Source organism: Pongo abelii, chromosome 20, assembly GCF_028885655.2.
Source record: "Pongo abelii isolate AG06213 chromosome 20, NHGRI_mPonAbe1-v2.0_pri, whole genome shotgun sequence".
Classification (NCBI taxonomy): domain Eukaryota; kingdom Metazoa; phylum Chordata; class Mammalia; order Primates; family Hominidae; genus Pongo; species Pongo abelii.
Window position 1 is genome coordinate 50586764 of NC_072005.2, and position 26579 is coordinate 50613342.

Genomic DNA, 26579 nt, shown 5'->3' on the forward strand with positions numbered 1-26579 from the left:
TGAAGGGCATAGGGGTGAGCCAGGGGGAGCAGTATGTGAAAAGTTTTTGAAATTGAGGCACAGAAGGAAGGTCAGGTGGGTCTAGAATAGAGGAAGTGAGAGAGGATGGGTGATTCAACAGGAGGCTTAGGAAACTCGGAACTGTTACTTAGGGTATGAAGGACAGCTTGGCATTGCAAGAAAGGGATCATAACTCACTCAGCTGCCGTGATTTGCTGCCCTGCTTGTGTCTTACTCCTGCTTCAGGTAGTCACAAAGTATCTGCCCTGATAAAGCATAAGGCTGAGCCAGCTGGCTCTGGAGCCAGAGTGCATGGGTTCAAATCCTGACTACCCGACTTGCTAACTGGGTGGCCTCAGCAGGTCAGCTCCCCTCTCTAGGGACCACTTTCCTCAGCTCTAAAATGGAGATGATGCCCAGGCACGGTGGCTCATGCCTGTAATCCCAGCACTTTGGAAGGCTAAGGTGGTAGGATCACTTGAGCCCAGGAGTTCAAGACCAGCCTGGGCAACATAGTGAGACCCCATCTCTATTAAAATAAAATAATAAAGCAAAGTAGATGATGATGCTTTTGCCTCCTAGGAAACTCTGTGGTTATGAGCACCTGACTTCAGTGTGCCAGGCCATCTGTCACCCTGGCTTGTGGCACCAGTTACAAGCACTAGGCTATCTGACTGCCTGGGCTGGCAGGACAGTCCTTTACATCCCAGCCATGGTTCATTGGGAAAAATTTGTCACCCTTGCATGCTTCCGTGTGCTCCACCTGCAGACTGGGAGAAATGACAGTCTCCCCGCACAAGACGGTTGTGAGGATCGAATGAGTCAGTGCCAGGAAAGTGCTCGGAGCAATACCTGGCACAGCATAAGCCATCAACAAATGCAAATTCCCACTGGATGTCGTGACTGCCCTGCATCATAATCTCACTGCAGCCCTGTGAGGGGGTACACATTCACTCACTCTGTCACTGCTGTGGACTGAATGTTTGTCTCTCTGTCATTCAGATGTTGAAGAAATCCTGACCTTTCATGTGATGGTTTTAGGAGGTGGAAACCTTGGGAGGTAATCAGGTCCCTCCCAATGGGATTAGTGCCCTTATAAAAGGGACCTCAGAGAGCTCTCTTGTTCACTTTCCACCATGTGGAGAATGCAACTAGAAGACGGCAGTCTGTCACCCGAGAAGAGAGCCCCCACCAGAACCTGACAAAGCTAGCACCCTCGTATAGGCCTTCCAGCCTCCAGAACTGCATGAAATAGCTTTCTGTTCTTTACAAATCACCCACTCTGTGGTCTGTTCTAGCAGCCCGAACTGACCGAGAGCCACTCAACATATATTTCCTGAGGACCTACTGTGCCTGTTCTAGGTGCTGGGGACATAGCAGGTAACGAGACCATCAGACAAGGCTGGGTGCAGGGGCTTACGCCCGTAAATCCAACACTTTGGGAGGCCAAGGCGGGATGATTGCTTGAGCCCAGGAGTTTGAGACCAGCCTGGGCCCCCCTCTCTACAAAAAAATTAAAATAAAAAAATAGCAGGCATGGTGGTGTGTATCTGTAGTTGCAGCTTCTCAGGAAGCTGAAGAGGGAGGATTGCTTGGGTCTGGGAGTTTGAGGCTGCAGTGAGCCATGATCGCACCACTGCACTCCAGCCTGATGGAGAAAGACTCTGAAAAAAAAAAAAAAAGAAAGCAAAGAAAGAGAGAGAGAGAGAAAGAAAGAAAGAAAGAAAGAGAGAGAGAAAGAAAGGAAGAGAAAGAAAGAAGGAAAGAAACAGAAAGAAAAAAGAAAAAAGAAAGAAAGGAAGAAAGAAAGAAGGAAAGAAAGAAAGAGAAAGAAAGAAGGAAGGAAGGGAGGGAAAGAAGGAAGGAAGGAAGGAAAAAAAAAGAGTGGGGTAAGGAATATGATTATTCCAACCCATAGTTACAAACACTGAAGCTCACAGAGGTGAGATGACTTGGATAAAATCACAGGGCATCTCAGGCCCTGGCCCTCAACCTCCATGTGCGTGTGCCTTTTTCCAAGGGCCCTTTGCTACCCCCAGCCCCACCTTTCTGTACATCCAGATCAATGAACACCAATGTGGCCACATCACCCTGCCACGTCTTCAGACTTTATGGGTCCCTGTACTGAAGGCGCCTGACCCAGACCAGCCCAGCATTCAAGGCCTCTGCCACCCACCTCGTTCTTCCCAGAATGTCTGAACCTTCTGACCACCCACCTTCTCCTAAGCCAGCTTCCCTCACCACCACCTCTGCTCTGAGGCACTCTCCCCTCTTCCCCTCCTCCCCACCCAAGACAACAGAGCTGCTGCTGGAATGGACTTCCCAAATCTGCCCCTTCATGCAAAGGCAGGGTTTCCTCTCCTGAAATTCCCACCAACTCACCCACTCAGCCCCCAGGGCAGATTCTGTCTTTTGCTGCCCCAAGGAAAGAAAGGGACTTTCTGGGTCCCTCCCTGTAGCACAACTTCCAATTATTTCCAACAGGTGAAAATAAACCAGTTCCTCTCCACTTCCCACCCTTACCTACCAGGTCTCAGCCATGCAGGCTGGCTCAAAATTGTGTCTTCCCAGGTGGGACTGACCTCCCAGTCCAGGCTGCTACCCTGTGACTGTGCCCTCACTGAGTCCATTCACTCAGCAAAGATTTGTACGGCCCTACTATGTGCCAGGCACTGTTTCAGGTATCAGAGCATGCCAGCAAATGAGACAAATAGAGATCTCTGCCTTTATAGAAACGACATGTTATGAGTGCTGGGAGGGGAAGAGGGAGACAGATAATAATTGAGATATGTGGAAAATAACTGGCTGGGCCCAGTGGCTCAAGCCTGTAATCTCAACATTTCAGAAGGCTGAGAGGCAGGAGGATCACTTGAACCCAGGAGTTTAAGACCAGCCTGGGCAACGTAGCAAGATCCCATCTCAAAGTAAATAAATAAATGTGCTTTTCTAAACATTTAAAAATGTGAAAATATTAAAAATAATTTTTAAAAAAATTAGAAAATGTAGTCAGCCACAGTGGCTCATGCCTGTAATCCCAGCACTTTGGGAGGCTGAGGTGGAAGAATCACTTGAGCCCAGGAGTTCAAGACCAGCCTGGACAACATAGGGAGACCCCCCATCTCTACATAAGATCAAAAACTTAGCTGGGTATGGTGATGTGTGCCTGTACTCCCAGCTACTCAGGAGGCTGAGGCAGGAGGATCACTGCCTGGAGTTTAAGACCAGCCTGGGCAACATAGCAGGATCCCACCTCAAGGTAAATAAATAAATGCTTTTAAAAAATTTAAGAATGCAAAAACTTTAAAAATAAAAAAATAATAATTAGGAAATGTGGCCAGGCACAGTGGCTCATGACTGTAATCCCAGCACTTTGGGAGGTTGAGGCAGGAGAACTGCTTGAACCCAGGAGTTCAAGACCAGCCTGGGCAACATAGGGAGAACCCATTTCAACACAAGATCAAAAAGTTAGCTGGGTATGGTGATGTGTGCCTGTACTCCCAGCTACTAGGGAGGATGAGGCAGGAGGATCACTTGAGCCCAGGAGTTTGAGGCTGTGGTGAGCTATGATCATGCCACTGCACTCCAGCCTGGGTGACAGAGTAGCTGGGACTTTGTCTCTAATATAAATAAATGAATAAATAAGTGGAAAATTACTAAACTATCTATGATGTTGGAAAGTGATGGGTGCCATGGGGGATGAGGGCAGGCAGTGTCAGGGGCACACAGGATTCAATGCTAAAGCAGGCAGTCTGGGTAGTCCCATGGAGTTTTAAGCAACGACTTGAAGGAGGTGAGAGGGCAAAATATACATACATTTGGAGGTTTCTAAGAATTAATTCACTTCTGAAAAAAAAAATGCAGGCAGACTCCCAAGGAGCCATTCCCTGCTTCCTGCATTTAAATAACTGAGTTTCCTATTTGCTGCCACAATAAATTCCTCCAGACTTGGCAGCTTAAAACAACATAAGTTTATCCTCTTGCAGTTCTGTAGATAGAAGTCCAGGTTGGCTAAATAGCTTCTCTGCTCTGGACTTTATGAAGCTAAAATCAAGGTATTGGCAGCTGAGCTCTTAACGGGGGGGTGGGGTGCTTTGGGAAGAATCTGCTTCCAAGCTGTCATTCAGGCTGCGGTTGGCAGAATCCAACTCCTTGGTATTATGAGGCTGGGAACCTGTTTCTGCGATGGTTGCCAGCTGAGGGCTACCCTTAGCTCTGGAGGCCTCTCTCCTGTCCTTGCCTTTAAGCCTGTACATCTCAGAGCCAGCAACGCCACGACAAATCCTTCTCGGGCTTGGAATCTCTCTGGATTCTCTGTCTGCTGCATCTCTTCACAATTTTTTTTTCTTTTTAGAGACAGGGTCTCCCTCTGTCACCCAGGCAGTGGTGCAATCATAGCTCACTGCAGCCTTGAACTCCTGGGCTGAAGAAATCCTCCTGCCTTGGCCTCCCAAAGCACTGGGATTACAGGCATGAGCCACTGCACCAGGCCCTCTGTCTGCCGCATCTGTCTTCTGCTTCCAGCTGGGGAAAGTTATCTGCTTTGAAGGGCTTGGGTGATTAGGCTGGACCCACCTGGATAATTCAGGATAATCTCCTTATTTTGAAGTTTGTAACTGTATTAGTCCATTTTCACGCTGCTGATAAAGATATACCCGAGACTGGACAGCTTACAAAAGAAAAAGGTTTAATGGACTTACAGTTCCACATGACGGGGGAGGCCTCACAATCATGGCAGAAGGCAAGGAGGAGCAAGTCACATCTTACATGGATGGCAGCAGGCAAAGAGAGAGCTTGTACAGGGAAACTCCACCTTATAAAACCATCAGATCTGATGAGACTTATTCCCTCTCACGAGAACAGAACAGGAAAGACCTGCCCCCATGACTCAATCACCTCCCACCAGGTCCCCCCCACAACACGTGGGAATTCAAGACGAGATTTGGGTGGGGATGACAAAGCCTAACCATATCAGTAACCTTAATTACATCTGCAAAGTCATTTTGCTTTTGTAATGTAACATATTCACAGGTTTGTTCATTTTTTATGGCTGAGTAGTATTCCATGGTGAATATATATCACAGGTTCCAGGAACTAGGACGTGGGCACCTTTGCGGGGGGGATCACTATTGTGCCTACCATAATGACATGATGTGAAGGCAGGAATGTCTAGAGTTCAGACAGCCATTCTGAGACCATGGAGTAGCAAGTTCAGCAGGATATGCAATGCACTGAGGGTGGAAGGATGGATGAGAGGATATCACTGAGCCATGGAATAAACCTAGGGCATCTTGTAAAATGACAATTATGATTTTTGCCGCTGTGATCCAGGTTGTCTTTTGTTTGCAGCTGAATGCATTCTACCTGGCTCCTTTCCAGGCCACCATTGGAAGTGTTTATTGGAAGACCTTGCATCAAAACCCCGATCTTTCAGAAGTGTAGAGTTTGTAGTAGTGTTCTTTGTCTTAAAGAGTGCTAAAACTTGTAAAATTGACTTTGAGAAAGAGCCTACCCAAAATTACTCCTCTGTTTAAACAGAGATTCCAGTCTAAGCTCCCTTTTATCCCATATGGGGAAACTAGGGCCCAGAGGGTACAGTGAAGTTTTTCTCCAGGGTCATAGAACTGAGTCTTCTTGGAGCATCTGGGAAACTCAGTTTTGTACCATTGACTTTTTGTGCTTTTCCTGTGTACAAGAAGCAAGATCAGTATAAATGGGAAAATAAATAATGCAGATCCAGGTAATAGAATCCCAACACCTCAATGATATGACAAAGAATTTATACCCAAGAACCCCTACACACACACACACACACACACGCACACAAACACATCATCATCATCATTGTTGTCATCGTCATCCTCATCATCACCATCATCATTATCCTGCCCCCTACAGCCTCTACACCATACGTGTTTCCATGACTCCTTAAATTCCTAGAATGGCACAGAAAACAGACAAAAGATTAGCTCACAGATGCTATTTTATTAAACTCATGATGCCCACTGACATAGAAATAGACACATCTTTTCTCAGTCGTGGTTCAAAGGAGTAAACTTTCCCAGAAGCTTCTCCGGCTGAGGTATTCTCCCCTCACCAGTATAACAATTTCACTAACACTCTCCCACTTCTACCCACTCCGTCATCATAAGCATCCACATCCCACTCTACCCAGTCGGAGCTATGACTTCTTCTTCTAGAACTTGGGACACCACCAATTAGAGAGCAAAATACTTTGGATCTTCCATGTAACCTACAGGATACTTTTTTTTTTTTTTTTTTGAGACAGAGTTTCACTGTGTCACCCAGGCTGGAGTGCAGTGGCACGATCTCAGGTCACTGCAACCTCCATTTCCCAGGTTCGAGCAATTCTCCTGCCTCAGCCTCCTGAGTAGCTGGAATTACAGGCACTCACCACCATACCCGACTAATGTTTTGTATTTTTAGTAGAGATGGGGTTTCACCATGTTGGCCAGGCTGGTCTCGAACTCCTGACCTCAGGTAATCCACCCATCTTGATCTCCCAAAGTGCTGGGATTGTAGGCGTGAGCCACCGCGCCCAGCCACCTGCAGGATACTTTTAAGTTCACCTCAAGATCGTGCATTAACAATTTTGTAAGGTGCTTAGCTCTTGTCACACTACTAGGAAGAAAAGAGTGTCCAATCTTGCATTATCAAGCCAGCCATGAAAATTCCATTTAAGGGAGATGGTGGGGACAAAGAAGCATGGATGAGGGTCAGACAGAGTTCTGTGGTAGGAAAGTGATAGGCTCCCAGGAGCTGAAGTATGTTAGAGATCAACTGATGACATGAGGATATTAGCTAATGCTGCCAAGGACTCTGTACAGACTCCTCAGCCTCCCAAGTAGCTGGGACTACAAACACATGTCACAGCATCCAGTTAATTTTTTTTTTTTTTTGTAGCATTTCAGAGGGAAGTCTCTCTATGTTGCCCATGCTGGTCTCGAACTCGTGGCCTCAAGCAATCCTCCCACCTCAGCCTCCCAAAGCACTGGGACTATAGGCGTGAGCAACTGTGCCTAGTCTGAACTGTGAATTTTTGAATGCAAAAGCTGACTGAGCTACTTGAGCCACAGCCCTTAGAGAGTTACACATAATATGCAAAGAAGGAATGCAACATAAGAAAGGGTATTCTACATCATAACACTTCATAACACTTCTTTTTTTTTTTTTTTTTTTTTGAGACAGAGTTTCGCTCTTGTTGCCCAGGCCAGAATGCAATGGTGCCATCTTGGCTCACCGCAACCTCCACCTCCGGGGTTCAAGCAATTCTCCTGCCTCAGTCTCCCAAGTAGCTGGGATTACAGGCATGTGCCACCACACCTAGCTAATTTTGTATTTTTAGTAGAGACGGGGTTTCTCCATGTTGATCAGGCTGGTCTCAAACTCCCAACCTCAGGTGATCTGCCTGCCTCAGCCTCCCAAAGTGCTGGGATTACAGGCATGAGCCACCGCGCCCAGCCAACACTTCTTAACTGGTGGAGTAAACGTGTGGAGGTGGTCTGTGAAGCTACAAGGTAAGTCCTAATCATCATGCAATCCCCTGTCTAAAGCATTTTTGTTTTAAAAAAGGAAAGAGATTGGGGAGTGATTACAACCTTCTACCTTTCAATGAAGGTCACCTCAAATCTGTTAAAATAGCTGGCTCAGTGTCTCTTTTTGGCCTTGGGAGGAGTTGACATCACTGGTCAGGGTGTTGAAGACTGGTCACAATGCAGTTGACATCTCCACGCCTCTGGAAAACATGAAACCTTGCTCAACTCTACCCAAGAAAGGGACTTTCTGTTCTGGCCTCCATAGCCAGAAATGCCTCTTCCTTCCCCAGTTGTGGAAGGATTCCCAACTCAGGGTCAGCTGCCCTTACCCTCTGCTCAATTCCTCTTTTTTCTCTGAAACAAAATATTTGGGCATCTTTCCCGATACGCTCCTTTCCCTAAATCACCTCCAACATCCAATCAGTCACCAATTCCTAAGGGTTCCATCTTTGAAACTCATTAACCTTCTTTTCTGCCCCCTTTTCTCCATCTGCATGACCTTACCCTAGGCAAGGCCTCCATCTTCTCTCGCCTGTAAAACTGCTCTGAGTTCCCCAACCCTGACCCCCAGCCTCCCTGTCAGTACACTCAACCCCTCCAACATGCCCACCACAATTCTGGCCACCTTTTCATATCCCAACTCTGAATTAGAGTCTCTCTCTCCCCTCTAAAAAGAGAGGCTTGAAGACCCCCAGCTGACCCTACAAGAAGTCTGGGATGCTGCCGTTCTTTCCTGGTAAATCCCCTCCCATGATCCCTTACTATCCACAGGGTGAACATGTAATTCCTCAGTCTGGCATCTGAAGCTTCCTGGTCTGGTACCTTCCTCTCCAGTCCTTATCCTCAGCAACCCTCTGCACACGCAGCAGAGGGCCCTCAGAGCCATTTTACCCAGATGCATTTTGGAGACTATTCTTCCTCTGAAAGAGAATTTCATCCTTACCTTGTCGAGCTGAACTCCACAGGATTCCTGGGCTGGAGAGAAGGAAAGAAGAGTTAAGTCCCAAGAGACGAGTGGAAAAGGTGTCTTCCTCTGCAGCTAAGCCAAAAGCAGGCTGTCTTCATCCCACCTTCTGAAGGAGGGAAAGGGGGCAAAAAGATGAGATCTCTGCTTCCTAGGCGAGCCCGAGGTCCCAGAGAACCCTGAAGGTAGAGCAAACCTCGTGTTATCATGGTGAATAATATTGGCGTCCATCCCAGCAAACTGAGCTGATGCTCTCTGCCCAGATGTGCACAGGGATGACATGCCACAAGTGATCTTGGTCCCATCCCACCCCATTCTGCTCCAGGCTTCAGGTAGCACAGTGGTTAAGGACCCAGACTCTACAGTGAGAGAGAAATAGGTTCAAAGCTCCCCCAGCTCCTCTGCTCACCGTCTATGTGACCTCAAGCATGAGACAGAACCTCTTTAAGCCTCAGTTTCTTCTTCTGCATAACAGGTGTAACCCTAGCTCCTCTCTCCTCGATGAAATGAGGAGATGCTGAATGCAATGACTCAGCAGAGGGTGAAATACAGCAAGCCTGCAGGAAAGGGGGCTGCAGTAATTTGTCTCTGCACAACTGGTAGTAGGGTGGAGAGTGGCCGCTCAAAGATACCAGGTCCTAACCCTTGCAACCTGTAAATGTTACGCCATAAGGAAACAAGGTTTTTGCAGATACGATTAAGGATCATGAGATGAGGAGGTCATCTAGATGATGCGAGTGGACATTAAATGCCATCACGAGTTTCCTCATGAAAGAGTAGAGGGAGATTGGACACACACAGAGGAGATGGCAATGTGAAGAGGAGCAGAAGGTGACCCGGAAACAAGTCACAGAATGCCACCAGCCAGCAGAAACATGACTGCAGCAGACACAGGGTCCCACTCCCAGAAACCTCCAGACTCCCTCAAGGGAATTGTAAACCAGCAAGAGATAGCTTTACATTTTTTTTTTTTTTTTTGAGACAGGGTCTCACTCTGTTCCCCAGGCTGGACTACTGTGGCATGATCATGGCTCACAGCAGCCTCAAACTCCTGGGCCCAAGCGATTCTCCCATCTCAGCCTCTTGAGTAGCTGGGACCACAGGCACGTGCCACCACATCCAACTAATTTTTTGTATTTTTGGTAGAGACAGTTTCACCGTGTTGCCCAGGCTGGTCTCAAACTCGTGAGCTCAAGTGATCCACTTGCCTCAGCTTCCCAAAATGCTGGGATTACAGTAGTGAGCCTCTGTGCCCAACCTAGGTAGTGATATTTATGATTAGCCATGCCATAATTATAATATGATATTACACCTAGGGTTTAGCAGACACTATATAAATGTTAGTTGTAACTAATAATGGTTGTTTTAACAATATTATTAATAGACAAATTTAGTTACCATTTACCATGTACAGACATTAGCTAAGTCCTGATGATGCTGGTGAATTTTCACCACAACCTATAAGGTAATGGCTACCTTTATCCCCATTTCACAGGTGAGGGAACTAAGGCGATAGTGATTAGGACACCCTTCCAAGGTTGCCACTGCGAGGAGCTGGTGACAGAGGGCTTTGAACTCACTTCCATCTGACTCAGGAGCCCAGGATTGAACTCAGGACAAATGGGTGGTGCCCCAGCACCAGTGCTGACTGCCAGTTCCTGAGTAGGTTCTTCCCCTGTGGGCTCACCCACTGGTCCTCAGTGCCCCTGGTCCCTGCCAGTGAAGCTTGCAGCTCCCAGATAAGTAGCCCTCTGTGGGATCCCCCAGACACTCAGTCCTGACTCCGTGACTTCTGAGGGGCCCAGAGCTGGTACCTGGGACCTTATGACCCCAATAAAGTAGCCGGCAGTCCCTGTGAGCGCCACGCTGATCAGGACGCCCAAGGCAATCCCTGCGATGCCTCCAGCAGGAATGGCGGTCCTGAGTAAGGCCGACTGCAGGACATCCCCAGGAACCTCTGCAGGAAAGAGAGAGAGAGGGAGAAAGAGAGAGACAGAAAGAGAGAGGGAGGGAGGGAGAGGAAGAGAGAGGTGTCGGTGCTGGGGCTCTGGGTTTCAGGTCTTCAGAGCTGTTCCCTCCATGTGCTCAATTCGAATCCTCCTCTCCCCCCACTTTACAGATTGGGAAACTGAGGCCCAGGGAAAGGAAGAGTCTGGACCAGATAATAAATAGAACACTCACAGATGACAGGAATCATGTCTGGTAAACTATATTATCTCATTTATTCCTCAAGACAACCCTATGAGGTAGGCATTGTTAATATCCCCATTAGAGAAACAGGCACTGAGAGGTTAAACTACCCATCCACCGTCACACGTGGGGAAGAGTTAGAATTTGAAACATGTTGATGCCAGAGCTTACACTCTGAACCTCTGCACTATGTGGCCTCTGAGGATCATATTCATCCATTCCTCATTCAACGAACATTTATTTAGCACATACTGTGTGTGCCAGACATCTTTTTAGGCACTCGAGGGACATTGCAGAAAACAGAACTGACAAAATTCCTGATATCCTAGAGCTTACACTTTAGGAGGGAACTGAGACATAAAACACACAATGAGGGCCAGGTGTGGTGGCGCACGCCTGTAATCCCAGCACTTTGGGAGGCTGAGGCAGGCAGATCATGAGGTCAGGAGATCAAGACCATCCTGGCTAACACAGTGAAACCCTGTCTTTACTAAAAATACAAAAAATTAGTCAGGCATGGTGGCATGCGCCTGTAGTCCCAGCTACTCTGGAGACTGAGGCAAGAGAATTGTTTGAACCCAGGAGGTGGAGGTTGCAGTGGGCCAAGATCGCACCACCGCACTCCAGCCTGGGCAACAGAGCGAGACTGTCAAAACACACACACACAGACACACACACACACAAACACACACACACACAATGGAGCAAATATATAAAGTGATGACAAGCATTATAAAGGAATAGAATAAGATGCTATTCGAGGATCTCACAGGAGGACCAGACTTAGTCTGGGGAAATCAGGGAACGCATCCTGGAGGAAGTGACATTTCAGCTGAGATCCAAAAGACACGTCCAAAATCAGCTGGTAGAGGGGTGAGTCTCCTGAGCAAAGTGGCCAGCATTCATTCATTCATTTATTCACTCAGCAAACTGTTCTAGGCGCTGATGACACAGCAGTCAACAAAACAGACAAGGTCTCAACCCTCATAGATCTGGCCCCCTAGATGGAGAGATTGACGATAAATAATCAATGTAATAATTAGGGCTTGGCATGGTGGCTCACACCTGTAATCCCAGCACTTTGGGAGGCCAAGGCCAGTGGATCACCTGAGGTCAGGAGTCCAAGACCAGACTGGCCAACATGGCAAAACCCCGTCTCTGCTAAAAAACATACAGCCAAGTTCAGAAGGACCACCCAACTGACCTGCAGACTTACAAGCTGTAAAAAATTCTTATTGTCTTGAGCCACTGGGTCTGGGGGGGGTCATTTTATGCAGCTTTGTTGAGGTACTATATGATTGACCCTAGCCCCAGAACCCACTTATATCAGGCAAGAGACTCTGAGCCATTGTCACCATGGCATCTCAACACCCACCTGAGATCCGGATCTTCCCATTGACTGAGCTGCAGAGGTGAGTGATGCTGTTGGAGGCCTCACAGGTGTACCTGCCCTACTGGTCCACAGTGACCTCAGAAATGACCAGGTGCTGGGTGGCAGGGCCTGGCCTTCTGTCCATCTCCCAGTGGTACTGGGCAGGGGGGTTTGAGTCAGCAAAGCAGGACAGGGTGAGGGCTACCCCAGATGTGACCTCTGGGTCTGGAGGGTTGACCATAGGAGGGTCTGGGCCATCTGCAGAGAATTGAGAAGATCACGCCAGAGGGAAGAGGAAAGGCCTTTGTCCATATCACAATGCATTGGCCATTGTCTCGGATGACACTCTTCCATCCCCCTCCAGTGCACAACTGCATTTGACACTGTTGGCCATCTCCCTTCTAGTTGCTTTCTTGTCCCCTACCACAACCACCACCTCCCCATACCATATTCTCTACTTCTACTGTGCAGCTAGAGGTATCCTTTTCAAAGCTTGTTCAAACCTGCGTCACATCATGTCCTTCTCTGCACAAACCGTTCTTTGGCTGCTGTCTCATGCAGAGTAAAAGCCAAAGCCCTCACCATGGCCCACAGGCCCTGCACAATCTGTCCCATTACCTCTCTTGGGGCAAGACAGTCCTCTTCCTCCTCACTCTCCTTCTTCCCTTTACTTCAGCCACATGACCTCCTCTCTCAAAAGCACACTCCCACCCCAGGCTTGGCATTTGCAGTCTCCCTTCCACAAAATCTCCCCTTGGTGCCCTCTCTCACTTTGTCCAGGACAGACACTTCCAGCTTTGCCAACAGAACCAGCTAAACTTCAGCCCCTCCTTCACCCCTCAGCCACCCTCCTGTGCACATCTCCACCCATCCTTTATCAGGCCCTGGACTCACATATAACTTTGATGAGAGTAGGGTTGCTGATGCTGCTGGTGGCGGAGTTCCAGCTCTCACACTGGTAGACCCCCGTGTCATTCCTGGTGATGTTCCACAGAGTCAGTGTTCTGCAGTCCAGGGACAGCTCCCTGTGGCCACCAATGAAGAGCTTCTGGCCATTGACATACCGGTGGATGGCCACAGTGCTCCTTGGAGGAAGGCAATGCAGACTAATGGAATCTACATGCTCCACTGGGGCTAAGTTACTGGCTGTGACATTGGGCTGAGGAAGTGTCTCTGCAGGAAATTAGAAAGAGGTAGAAATGCTAAGTCCTGTCCAGATCATGGGCTTAGAGAAGAACACCCTTAGGGAACACCCTTAGGGCTTAAGGAATTCAGCACACTTGCCAATCACCCATCCATAAGTCCATCTACTCTCCACCAACTCAGACCCACCTGTCCATAAGTCCATCTACTCTCCACCAACTCAGCCTTTCCTACATTCATTCATCCAATTGTTCACTCTTCCAGTCACCCTTCTATTTATCCATCCACCAATTTGTCCCTCAATCCACCCATCTATCCATCCGTCATCCATCCATCCATCCATCCATCCATCCATCCTATCCATAAATCTACCTTCCCATCTACCTACCCACCCAGGGATGCATACATGCACCCATCTTCTCAATCATTCACCATTTTTTTCACCCATTTGTCCACCCAATCATCTTTTCCAATCACTTACTACCCACCTAAATTCGCTCATCCATCTATCCCTTCATTTACCCAATCACCTATTCATTCATCACCCAATCACTTATTCATTCATCCACCAATCCATCCATTGATCTTCCCTTCTGTCTGTTTACTTAATAAATTAACACTTCTGGAGAACCAAATATGCCCCAGGCTTTGTGCTAAATGCTTTACAGACACAATCTTATATTCTCATGCTTATATTTCAAGAGAAGGGTGGATTTTAACCCATTTCACAGGTGATAAAACTGAGCAAACAATAACAAGAACCTTCATCAGTTGAGTACTTACTTTGTAGTAGATGTTTTGTGTGTGTGATTCATTAGACTTCACAACAACCCTGTAAATCCCCATTTGGAAAATGAAGAACCTGAGGCTCAGGGATGATCCATGACTAACCCAAGATGAGGACATTGATCAATGGGGGCAAATGGGATTCACGCTGCCCATCTGCCTGCCTCTTTCCTTTCTCCCTGACCTGCATTACACCCAGGGTGATCTCCCACACAGCTGAGTTGTACCCTCTGTAGCTCCTGTGAATCACCTTGATGTTGAGATGCACTGTGCCATAATATCTTTTTATTCTCCTAAGTCATAATCACACCATACAAATAAGAAAAGGATCTCAGAAGGGTAACCATTGAAAGCAAAAATTTTCATCCCTAAATAACTTTTATACCAATATTTTTAAAAATTTGGAGCAAGATAAAACAACTCTTCTTTATAAAGGAAAATACGTATGCAGTAATTTATAAGAAATAGATACTGGAGGCCAGGCACAGTGGCTCGTGCCTGTAATCCCAGCACTTTGGGAAGCCAAGGTGGGCAGATCACCTGAGGTCAGGAGTTCGAGAGCAGCCTGGCCAACATGGCAAAACCCCGTCTCTACTAAAAACACAAAAATTATCCAGATGTGCTGGTGCATGCCTGTTATCCCAGGCGGCTGAGGCAGGAGAATCACTTGAACCCAGGAGGCGGAGCTTGCAGTGAGCCAAGATCGTGCCATTGCACTCCAGCCTGGGTGACAGAGTGAGACTTTGTCTTTAAAAAAAAAAAAAAAAGAGAGAGAAGAAAAAAAAAAGAAATAGGTACTGGGAATGAACCTGTAAGAGGGTATAATAAAATATTAGCAGTGGTCATTTCTGAGAATGTAGAGTTTTTACCCTTTTCCTTTTTAAAAATATTTGTATTGGTAATTTCTCTTACAGTGGATATACAGTATGTGTTCAATAAAGAAATAATCAGAATGTAGGATGTAATATGGCTCTATATTAATTAACAGAAGGATATTAAAGATTAAAAGATGAAATTTAAAAACAGTTTAAACAATAATAAGTGTAGTCTAATACTATTTGTTGTTTAAAAATACATATATTTGGCCGGCCACAATGGCTCACACCTATAATCCTAGCACTTTTGGAGGCCAAGGTGGATGGATCACTTAAGCCCAAGAGTTTGAGACCAGACTGGGCAGCACAGCAAGACCCTGTCTCTACAAAAAGGACAAAAATTAGCCCGGCATGGTGGCATGTACCTGTAGTGCCAGCTACTTGGGAGTCTGAGGGGGGAGGATCAATTGATCCCAGGAGGTTGAGGCTACAGTGAGCAAAGATCAAACCACTGCACTCCAGCCTGGCAGACGGAGTGAGACCCTGTCTCAAAAAAAAAAAAAAAAAAAGACCACACACATATATTTGAATGTATATACAAAAACAGAGGAATTATAGAAGCCCTGTGGCTTTTTCTGGGAGGCTTACTGTGGACAACATTTTTTGCCTTCTTGCCCATCTATATGATTTACTTTTTCTACAATTATTGTGACATTTATTTAAAATGTGAAAAAGGTGGCACATAATATTTTTAAAGCAATCCTATCAATGAAAAGTCATTTTGTTGGTTAAAGAATGTAAAAATTTATTCTGTATGACACAGGTTAGAAAAATCTTGCTGAATACATAAAGCAGTGAAACAGCAAAGAAAAGAATTCTAAAAAACAAAACCAAACCCAAATTCACCAATGAAGTCCTGGGGCAGAGAAGAATTTTTCTCTTATTTTTTTCTTTTTCTTTTTTTTTCTTTGATTTTGAGGATTTCACCATTAACCAATAACCCTCAACCCTGGCTTCATACCTGAGACAGTGATGATGGTGTCCATACTGCTGTGCAAGCCGGAAATGGAGTTGGAGGCCTTGCAGGTGTAGACCCCTGAGTGTGCCCTGGAGAGACTGGGCATGAAGAGAGTCTGGCCCTCCAACGTGGCGACCCCATTGAAGCTCCATGTGTACTGGGCAAGGGGCTGGGAGTAAGCTAAGCAGATCAGAGTGAGGTTGGAACCAATCACAAAATCTGGGTCCAGTGCGGTCACGATGGGGGTATCTGGGCCATCTGAACAAGGAGAAAGACTTCCTAATTAGGAAGAGCATGAGAAGTAAGGACCATCCCCCTAGATTGTGCATTTCAGCTCAGTGTTGGAAGCCTGACATGTTGAGGGAGGCACACAGCACAACGTAAAAGTTTGTCAAAGGAAGGAAGGGAGGGAGGGAGGGGAGGAAGGGAGGAAGAGAGGGAGGGACCAAGGAAGGGAGGAAGGGAGGAGGGAAGGAGGGAGACAGGGAAGGAAGGAAGGAAGGAAGGAACGAAGGAACGAATGAACGAACGAACTGTGGCTGGCAGTAGCCTCCCTCTTGTGTCTATTATCCTCCTTGATCTTTTAAGACTGTCAGCTCCATGAGGACAGGGATATGCTTGTCAGTTATGTCAACTGCTTTGACTAGAAATAACACCCAACACACACAGCACACAGTGGATGCTCAGTGGATGCTTTCCCAAAAGTAGAGAGACAGAGGGGCAGAGAGAGAAAAACACATGGGTTCAAGTTCTTATCTTTCTTCCTGACCACGGTGAGATCTTGGGTGAGCCCTTCCTCTTTTTTAATCTCAGTTTTCTTGTTTGTAAAATGTGGTGTCTCTGAAAGTCCTTCCAGTTCTGCAAATATTTATGTTGTCGAGTCTGGAATTTCTGGGATCTTGGCTTCCTACAATCTCCATCTGCCTTTGTACCTGAGATTGAATGGGTCTGAAAGTCCTTAATTGGGTACATAGTAGAAACTCAATACATGCCCCTTAAATAAATAAATGATGATAAACTTTTGAGAGACTAGTCATTGTAAACGTCTGCTAAGCACTTAGTGTGCAGAGTAGTGGAAAAGAATAAAGAAAAAAAGAAAAAAAAAAAAAAGAAGCACTTGCTATGTTCCAGACACTATTCTAAGTTCCTTAAATGAAATAATTCACTTAATCCTCATAATCACCCAATGAGATAGATAATATTATGATTCTCACTTTGCAGATGAGAAAACTGAGGACATAGAAAAGTGAAGTGACTTGCCCAAGGACACCTAGCTAAGAAATAGCAGGGATGGCTGGGCACAGGGGCTCGCGCCTGTAATTCTGGCCCTTTGGGAGGCTGAGGCAGGAGGATTGCTTGAGCTCAGGAGTTCGAGACTAGGCTGGGCAACATAGTGAGACTTTGTCTCTACCAAAACTTGTAAAAATTAGCCAGGCATAGAGGCATGTGCCTGCGATCCCAGCTACTCCGGTGGCTGAGGCAGGAGGATTGCTTGAGCCCAGAAAGGCAAGGCTGCAGAGAGCTATGATCCAGCCACTGCACTCCAGCATGGACAACAGAGTGAGACCATGACTCAATAAATAAATAAATAAAAGAAATAGCAGCACTAGGATTTGAACAAAGGCAGTCTGTAGAGTCCCTGATTTAAACGCTAAGCTATAAATCATGGATGAACCAGTAGATAGTTGGGCTGGAGGTTCTGTGTGGATCAGAGGTGAGTCACAGCAAAGAAACCCAGACTTACAAGCCACGCCAACCACGAGGGCTTCACTGAGCCTGGATCCCAGGTGGTTCCTGGCCTCACAGTGGTAGGTGCCAGAGTCATTGCATGTGACTGTGGGGATGGTGAGGACCCTGTCATCTCTGGAGATTACTGGTCCATCCCCTTCCTGAATCACCTCAAGGTTCAGAAACCACTGGAATGTCCCGTCATTGTTTGGAGAAATGCATGTCAAATTCAAGGAGTCTGTGTGCTCCACAGGGGCCAAGTTCTGGGCTTCCACAGGGGGCTGGTGCAGCTTCTCTGGGGAGAAGGAAAGAGAAAGAATGGCGTTATAGGACAGGGGAGGATCTGGAACCCTAGGAATGATCAGCAGCAGGAATAGGCTGGGGACCTTGGAAACACCATTGTTGGCTTTGCTGTTTCCAAGATGACCAATAAGCACACACACACACACACACACACACACACACACACACACAGCCAACAGCTCTACTTCCAGAAGTTCTTAAGTGTCTAGAGATCCCAGATCCTCTCCCCAGAAATACACCCAGTAACACACACACCACACAAACACCTACACATTTGTATATAATTTCAAGGGGTTATGGGGCACTCTAAAGACCAGCTTTAGATTTCAAGTGAGGAATCTTATACCTAGATTACAAATTAGTAAATATCTTTCTTTTTTGAGATAGGGTCTTGCTCTGTTGCCCAGGCTTCAGTGCAGTGGCACTAAGACAGCTCACCGTAGTCTCAATCTCCCAGGCACAAGCGATCCTCCCACCTCTGCCTCCTGAGTAGCTGATATCCATGCATGTCACCATGCTCAGCTACTTTTGAAAAACTTTTGTAGAGTGGGGTCTTGCTGTGCTGCCCAGGCTGGTCTCAAACTCCCGGGCTCAAGTGATCCTCCTGTCTTGACCTCCCAAAATGCTGGGATGACAGGAAGTAAATATCTTTCTTGAAGTCAACTTAGAAATACAGGTTGAAAGTTACACATGTTTATATAACTTTTGACCCAATGGTTACACTTTTTAAAACAGTTTTATTGAGGTATAATAAGCAAATAAAAATGTTGTATGTTCAAAGTGTACAACTTGATGTTTTGATAGTTGATCTCTACAATCAAGCTAATTAATATATCCATCACCGGCTGGGTGTGGTGGCTCAGCCTGTAATCCCAGCTCTTTGGGAGGCTGAGGAAGGTGGATCACCTGAGGTCAGGAGTTTAAGACCAGCCTGGCCAACATGGTGAAACCCTGTCTCTACTAAAAAATACAAAACTTAGCCAGGTGTGGTGACACGCACTTGTAATTCCAGCTACTTGGGAGGCTGAGGTGGGAGGATCTCTTGAACCTGGGTGGTGAGGGTTGCAGTGAGCCGAGGTCATACCACTACACTCCAGCATGGACAACAGAGTGAGACTCCATCTCAAAAAAAAAAAAAAAAAAGGAAGAAAGGAAAAAAAAAAACTGCTGGATGCTTGCTTGCATTGCTTGCATTGCTTGCACTGCAAGCATTATCTCATGTACTACTGGTACCACCCTGTGCTGTAAAGACTATTAATATCCCATTTTACAATAGGTAAACTGAGGTTTATGTTGGGTAAGTGAGTTGTGAAAAACCAAGCTGTAAGTGGGTGAATCATTTTTAAACTCAGGGCTATGTGACTCCAAACTTCATAACCACTGTGAAATAAATACTATGTAGAAAAATCTATTTTTAAAAAATCTCTGAAAATGAAGCAGGCACAGTTTTCCCTATTCCATCCCCTGAGCACAGTTAAAAACCTTGGATATTATCACTTCTACACTGCTGGTGGGAATGTAAACTAGTAGAGCCGTTATGGAAAACAGTGTGGAGATTCCTTAAACAACTAAAAGTAGAACTACCATTTGATCCAGCAGTCCCACTACTGGGTATCTACCCAGAGGAAAAGAAGTCATTACACAAAAAAGATACTTGCACACGCATGTTTATAGCAGCACAATTCACAATTGCAAAATCGTGACACCAACCCAAATGCCCATCAGTCAATGAGTGGATAAGGAAACTGTGATATATATATATATATTCCTATATATATATATACTCCTATATATATATATATATTCCTATATATATATATACTCCTATATATATATATACTCCTATATATATATATACTCCTATATATATATATATTCCTATATATATATATACTCCTATATATATATATATTCCTATATATATATATACTCCTATATATATATATTCCTATATATATATATACTCCTATATATATATATATTCCTATATATATATACTCCTATATATATATATATATTCCTATATATATATACTCCTATATATATATATATATTCCTATATATATATATACTCCTATATATATATATTCCTATATATATACTCCTATATATATATATATTCCTATAGATATACTCCTATATATATATATATTCCTATATATATACACATATATATATTCCTATATATATATATATACACCTATATATATATATTCCTATATATATATACACCTATATATATATATATTCCTATATATATATATATACACCTATATATATATATTCCTATATATATATATATATATATATGAATGATGGAATACTACTCAGTCATAAAAAGGAATGAATTAACAACATTTGCAATGACCTGGATGAGACTGGGGACTATTATTCTAAGTGAAGTAACTCAGGAATGGAAAGCCAAACATCGTATGTTCTCACCGATATGTGGGAGCTAAGCTATGAGGACACAAAGGTGTAAGAATAATACAATGGACTTTGGGGACTTGGGGTGAAGAGTGGGAGGGGAGCGAGGGATGAAAGGCTACAAATAGGGTTGAGTGTATACCGTTCAGGTGATGGGTGCACCAAAATCTCACAAATCACCCCCAAAGAACTTACTCATGTAACCAAACACGACCTGTACCCCAATAATCTATGGAAAAATAAATAAAATAAAATAAAGCAATAGAGAAAAAGCCTCAAAAATATGAACAGAACATCATTGTTCTATGGGAATAATATCAAGCAGTCTTTCACAGGTGTAGCTAAAGAATAAATAAATAAATACAAACAAATAGATAACTCGGAAAGGAGGAGAGAATATGGCAGACTGGCTGCGGGTCTCAAGACCGGAGAAAGGACATGGTGGTGAGTTTTCTGGACTTTCTTTGTGCCTCACAGATCCCAGACTGGGAGCTGGAGAGCCTGGCAATCTAGAAATGCCAATGAGTGTAGACTCAAAAAAGGCTCAAGCAAAGCCTGCTCTAGCCAAAGGACAAGAAGGAGCAGCCTGACAAGATTTGCTAAAGACAGCAAATCTTTAGAAGATAATCACTTTGCTGCTGTGATATCCCACAGAAAAGCCTGGACATTTACCTGGACATTTACCCTTGCCAGCTGTACAGAGACACCTATCCCCTCCACCAGGCTGAATAAGCAGCTGGGACTGTCATCCTTGCCCAGCAGTAATGAGCACCGACCCTGCAGTGTCCATTGAGGCCACTAGGGAGCAGTAACGAGGTGTCTCTGCCCATTCTGGGCAAGATGGTATCAGAGGATGTCTCAATGGGAAGCCTGAATTCTCCTAACTGCCCAGAGTAACAGTTGCCCCGCCCCACCTGGAATGTCAACAGAGGCCAAATGGGGGACCTGGACCTCCATCCGCACTGGTTGTAACAAGATGTTGCCCTTTTTGCCCCACCAGCAAGATGTCAGAGGAGACCTGCTATAACAGAAGATTTAAATGAGATCCAGCGTCTCATAATATCCAAAATGTCCAGGGTGTCATTGAAAATCACTTGTCATACACCTACATGTAATCCCAATACTTTGGGAGGCCGAGGCGGGAGGATTGCTTGAGCTCAGAAGTTCGAGACCAGCCTGGGCAACATAGTGAGACCCCATCTCTAAAAAAAAAAAATTGACTGAATGAGAAAGACATTCCTGAAATTAAATGAGGAAAGACAATTAATAGAGATGACACAGATTGTTGCTGATGTTTTCTAACTTGGTCTTGAGTTTTCTAGGGGATTTAGTTGTAGATGTTTGAAGTGTAATTTTCACTGGTTACTTCTTTATCTTGGTGGTCGGCCTAATGTCTGACCTGTGACCAGGTGTCCCTCTCACAGTAGACTTATTTTTTGTGTGTTTGTTTGTTTTTGAGACAGAGTCTCACTCTGTCACCCAGGTCGGAGTGCAGTGGTATGGTCTTGGCTCACTGCAACCTCCACCTCCCAGGTTCAAGCAATTCTCATGCCTCAGCCTCCTGAGTAGCTGGGATTACAGACGTGTGCCAATACACCCAACTAATTTTTTTTTTTTTTTTTAGTACAGATGGGGTTTCACCATGTTGGCCAGGCTGATCTTGAACTCCTAGCCTCATGGTATCCTCCCACCCCAACCTCCCATACTGCTGGGATTACAGGCATAAGCCATCAAGCCTGGCCCACAGTACACTTGTTTATAATGGCAGACATTCTTAACGCTTTTGTCTGACCTGTGCCCAGTTTATTTCTACAAGGAGAGCCATGCTTTAGGACAGCCCTGACCAGGAAAGACATTAGGTTTGGATGTGTCAGTCAGGTGAGACACAGAGGAGGCAGCACAACAAAACACATGAAATAACAGGGGCAGTTTTTACTCACAGATTCCGGAGAAGACAGAGCAGCACATCTCACAGAGCCAACAGGAAGAAGAGAGTTGTCTGGGACACGCACAACTCAACCAGTGGGTAGGGAGCAAGAAAGAGAAAGTGAGAGACCTGTGGGCTGATGCTTTTACTGGGGTCTCAGGAAACTGCTCAGGCAGTTTTCCACAGAGAATTCTAACTGGGTTTAGAGCCAGCAGGCACAAGTTGCATGGAGTCACACTGACTGGGAGGTGATCACTGTGGCATATCCACACAGCCTATGCAGGGTCTGGGGGTCAGGGGGACAGTCAGGTGAATTGTATCTAGCTGTTGCATAAGGAGGTGGTTAACAGGAAGTGGTAGTAAGGCAGGTATCTGGATCTGCCACATTAAGGATCTGGGGGGAGGTGGAGACCTGGAAACTGTGTCAAGGGTGACTAAGCTTTTCTTATGGTCTAAGAAAGTCCAACTTATATTCAAAATAGATACTGAGCCAGGCACAGTGGCTCACACCTGTAATCCCAACACTTTGGGAGGCTGAGACAAGAGGATTACTTGGGCTCAGGAGTTTGAGATCAGCCTGGACAACATAGTGAGACCTCCGTCTCTACAAATAAAATTTCAAAAAATTAGCTGGGTGTGGTGGCACGTGCCTATAGTCCCAGCTACTCGGGGGACTGAGATGAGAGGTTTACTTGAGTCCAGGATTTCGAGGCTGCAGTGAGCCGTGATTGCACCACTGCACTCCAGCCTGGGTGATAGAGTGTGACCCTGTCTCAAAACAATAAAATTTCAAAAATTGATACTGGGTTTCTATAAAATTATAAGAATTCACTACACTGATGTTAGAATTGTCTTAAAAGAATCTTAAAGCAGCCAACATAAAAATGCTTCAATGAACAATTACAAACACTTGAAATAAGTGAAAAACCAGAAAGTCTCAGCAAAGAAATAGAAGATATAAAAAAGAACCGACAGAAATTTTAGAATGGAAAAGCACAGTAACAGAAATTTTTAAAAAACTTAATGTTTGAGCCCAGCTGCAGAATGGAGATGACAGAGATAAAAATCGGTGCAGATAAAAGTTACCAAATCTGAACAACAGAAAGAAAATAGACTGATAAGAAATGAAGAACAGAACTTTGGGACCTGTGGGACTTTAACAAAAGAGTCAACATTCATGTCATCAGAGACCCAGAAGGAAAGGAGGAAGTGGGTATAATGGCTGATTTCCCAAATCTGGTAAAAGACATACATCTATGGAATCAAGAAACTAAGTAAACCCCAATGCCAATGTGGTAATCAGGACTCTAAATATAATCCTTCCAGATTTCTGTTCCTGATTGTTCAATCAAATGCTAATCTAGGTATTGCTTTGAAGGGATTTTGTAATTAAAGCCCAAAGTCAGCTGATCTTAAAATACAGATCATCTGGGTGGGCCTGACCTGATCAGGTGAGTCTTTTAAAAGCAGAGCAGATGAGAAAGTCAGAGAATCAAAACACAAGGAGGATTCAGTGCATCCTTGCTGTCTTTGAAGATGCAGGGGTCAATGTGCGAGGAGGGTAGAGTGGCCTGCAAGAGCTTAGAACACTCGCAGATGACAGCCAGCAAGGAAACAGACAGTCCTACAACTGTAAGAACCTGGATTCTGGCCAGGCGTGGTGGCTCATGCCTGTAATCCCAGCACTTTGGGAGGCCGAGGCAGACGGATCACGAGGTCAGTAGATCAAGACCATCCTGGCTAACATGGTGAAACCCCGTCTCTACTAAAAATACAAAAAATTAGCTGGTGGGTGCCGGAGCTTGCAGTGAGCCGAGATCACCCCAATGCACTCCAGCCTGGGTGACAGAGCAAGACTCCGTCTCAAAAAAAAAAGAAAAAAGAACCAGGATTCTGCCACCATCTGAATGAGCTTGGACATGGGTTATTTCCCAAAGCCTGAAGGTAAACCCCAGCCAACTCACATCACACCTTGATTTTGGCCTGGTGAGAGAACCCAGTTGAGGACACTTGGACATCTGAGGTACAGAAACTGAAATAGTAAATGTTATTCACTGTCTTAGTTCACCCAGACTCTGCACTAGAATGTAAATTCAATTAGTTTATTATTTATTTATTTATTTATTTATCTACTTTTTTGGAGACGGAGTCTCGCTCTGTCACCCAGGCTGGAGTGCAGTGGTGTGATCTGGGCTCACTGTAACCCCGAACTCCTGGGTTCAAGCGATTCTCCTTCCTCATCCTCCCAAGTAGCTGGGACTACAGGCGCCCACCACCACGCCCGACTAATTTTTTGTATTTTTAGTAGAGACGGAGTTTCATTGTGTTAGCCAGGATGGTCTCGATCTACTGACCTCGTGATCCACCTGCCTCGGTCTCCCAAAGTGCTGGGATTACAGGCGTGAGCCACTGCGTCTGAGTGCAATTAGTTTATTTTGGAGAAAGCATTGGCAGAGGTGTGGGAGAGTAAGTAAGGGAAAAGAAGGAAGCCATATAGAAAAATTAGCTCTATAGAAAACTGGAGCTCACCTCTGAAAACTGGTATAAAACACACCTCTGAGGGCCGGGCGCAGTGGCTCACACCTGTAATCTCAGCACTTTAGGAGGCCGAGGCAGGCAGATCACCTGAGGTCGGGAGTTTGAGACCAGCCTGACCAACATGGAGAAACCCCCTCTCTACTAAAAATACAAAATTAGCCCGGCATGGTGGCACATGCCTGTAATCCCAGCTACTCAGGAGGCTGAGGCAGGAGAATCACTTGAACCTGGGAGGCGGAGGTTGCGGTGAGCCAAGATCATGCCATTGCATTCCAACTTGGGCAACAAGAGCAAAACTCCATCTCAAAACAAAAACAACAACAACAACAAAAAACACCTCTGAGTTGTTCCCCCTAAGTTCAGGGGAATATATATCTACCAATTCCTTCTTGGTGTTAGTTAATGGTCACTCCCAGGATGTTAATTTCTCTGACATTTTCGGCCTGCCCTCAGTTGGGGCTTGCATCCTCTTGTACTCAGAGAAATCAGAGAGGCACAGACAGTCATGGAAGGGGCTGGGGAAGTACTCACCGCTCTCTTTCAGTCATTTCGAGAATTTCTCTTCTTTCATCATTCAGTCATCCTAAAAGTCCTGTGTGTCAATAATAAATTACACCCACTGAAAGATGTATATTTCCATCTCATGGCCTTTCATTTTCTATTAGTGTCCCCTTCATTCCACTCCATCTTATTATTAGAATGATTCTACCAGTGTCTTTCTGGAAAATAGGCGTAGGAATAAATTTATTCTAAAAAATAAAACAACATCTACGCAAAGAGGTCTTAAAATCTTAATAATTAGTTCTATAAAACAATTAACTCCAAGAAGTAATGCTGAATGCTTTCCAAATGCATACTGACAATAAGAAAACATTATCAAATACCCACATTTGCATTTTTTCTAGACACGGTTACAGACCTAAATCCCTCAATTGATCAGCTTGAGGGACCAAATAAATCTCTGTTATCGGTATAGCAACAGCACTTACTTGTTTTGTAGCAGTCAGAGCACACCAAAGTAAGATCAAAGAAAAAATAGAATCTCAAGAAATATATTTTCTCAAGGTAAACCCTCACCAAATTATAATTGAATGATTAGTCTGGTATAATTTTAGTAGACAAATTATAGGAAAAAAAAAGACAGGACAAAATATGATAATTGAGTTGGCAAAGATCAACTCCTAAGCAGCTAATTTCGTGTTCAATAAAACCCAAAAATGCAGAAGCATGATTTTCCCATTTATAGTATGTTCACATACTATAAATGAGTTATTTTAACCAATTTAGAAATAAGACCTGGCCAGGCACGGTGGCTTACACCTGTAATCCCGTCACTTTGGGTGGCAAAACAGGAGGATTGCTTGAGGCCAGGAGTTAGAAACCAGCCTGGCTGACATGGCCAAACCCCTTCTCTTACTAAAAATACAAAAATTAGCTGGGCAGGGTGGTGCATGCCTGTAATTTCAGCTCCTCAGAAGGCTGAAGCATGAAAATCATTTGAGCCTGGAGGCGGAGGTTGCAGTGAGTTGAGATTGCACCACTGCACTCCAGCCTAGGCAACGGAGGGAGACTCTGTCTCAAAAAAAAAAAGGCTGGGCACGGTGGCTCATGCCTGTAATCCCAGCATTTTGGGAGGTCAAGGCGGGTAGATCACAAGGTCAGGAGTTCGAGGAGACCAGCCTGGCCAATATGGTGAAACCCGTCTCTACTAAAAATAAAAAAATCAGTCAGGCATGGTGGTGTGTGCCTATAATCCCAGCTACTCAGTAGGCTGAGGCAGGAAAATTGCTTGAACCCAGGAGGCGGAGGTTGTAG

The 26579-nt window shown here is 45.1% G+C and overlaps 1 protein-coding gene across 1 annotated transcript in view; it reads right to left on the minus strand.

Annotated features, from left to right (window-relative positions):
• Positions 1-12158: 12158 nt before the first annotated feature.
• LOC112130196 (carcinoembryonic antigen-related cell adhesion molecule 5-like) overlaps positions 12159-26579 on the minus strand; it is a 34415-nt gene continuing 19994 nt past the window's right edge. The window contains exons 3-6 of the mRNA XM_024238158.3: positions 17586-17864; positions 15845-16099; positions 12974-13252; positions 12159-12337 (exon numbers count right to left, since the gene is read on the minus strand). Coding sequence (XP_024093926.3) covers positions 12159-12337; positions 12974-13252; positions 15845-16099; positions 17586-17864 — 992 coding nt within the window. The remainder of the gene's footprint in view (positions 12338-12973; positions 13253-15844; positions 16100-17585; positions 17865-26579) is intronic.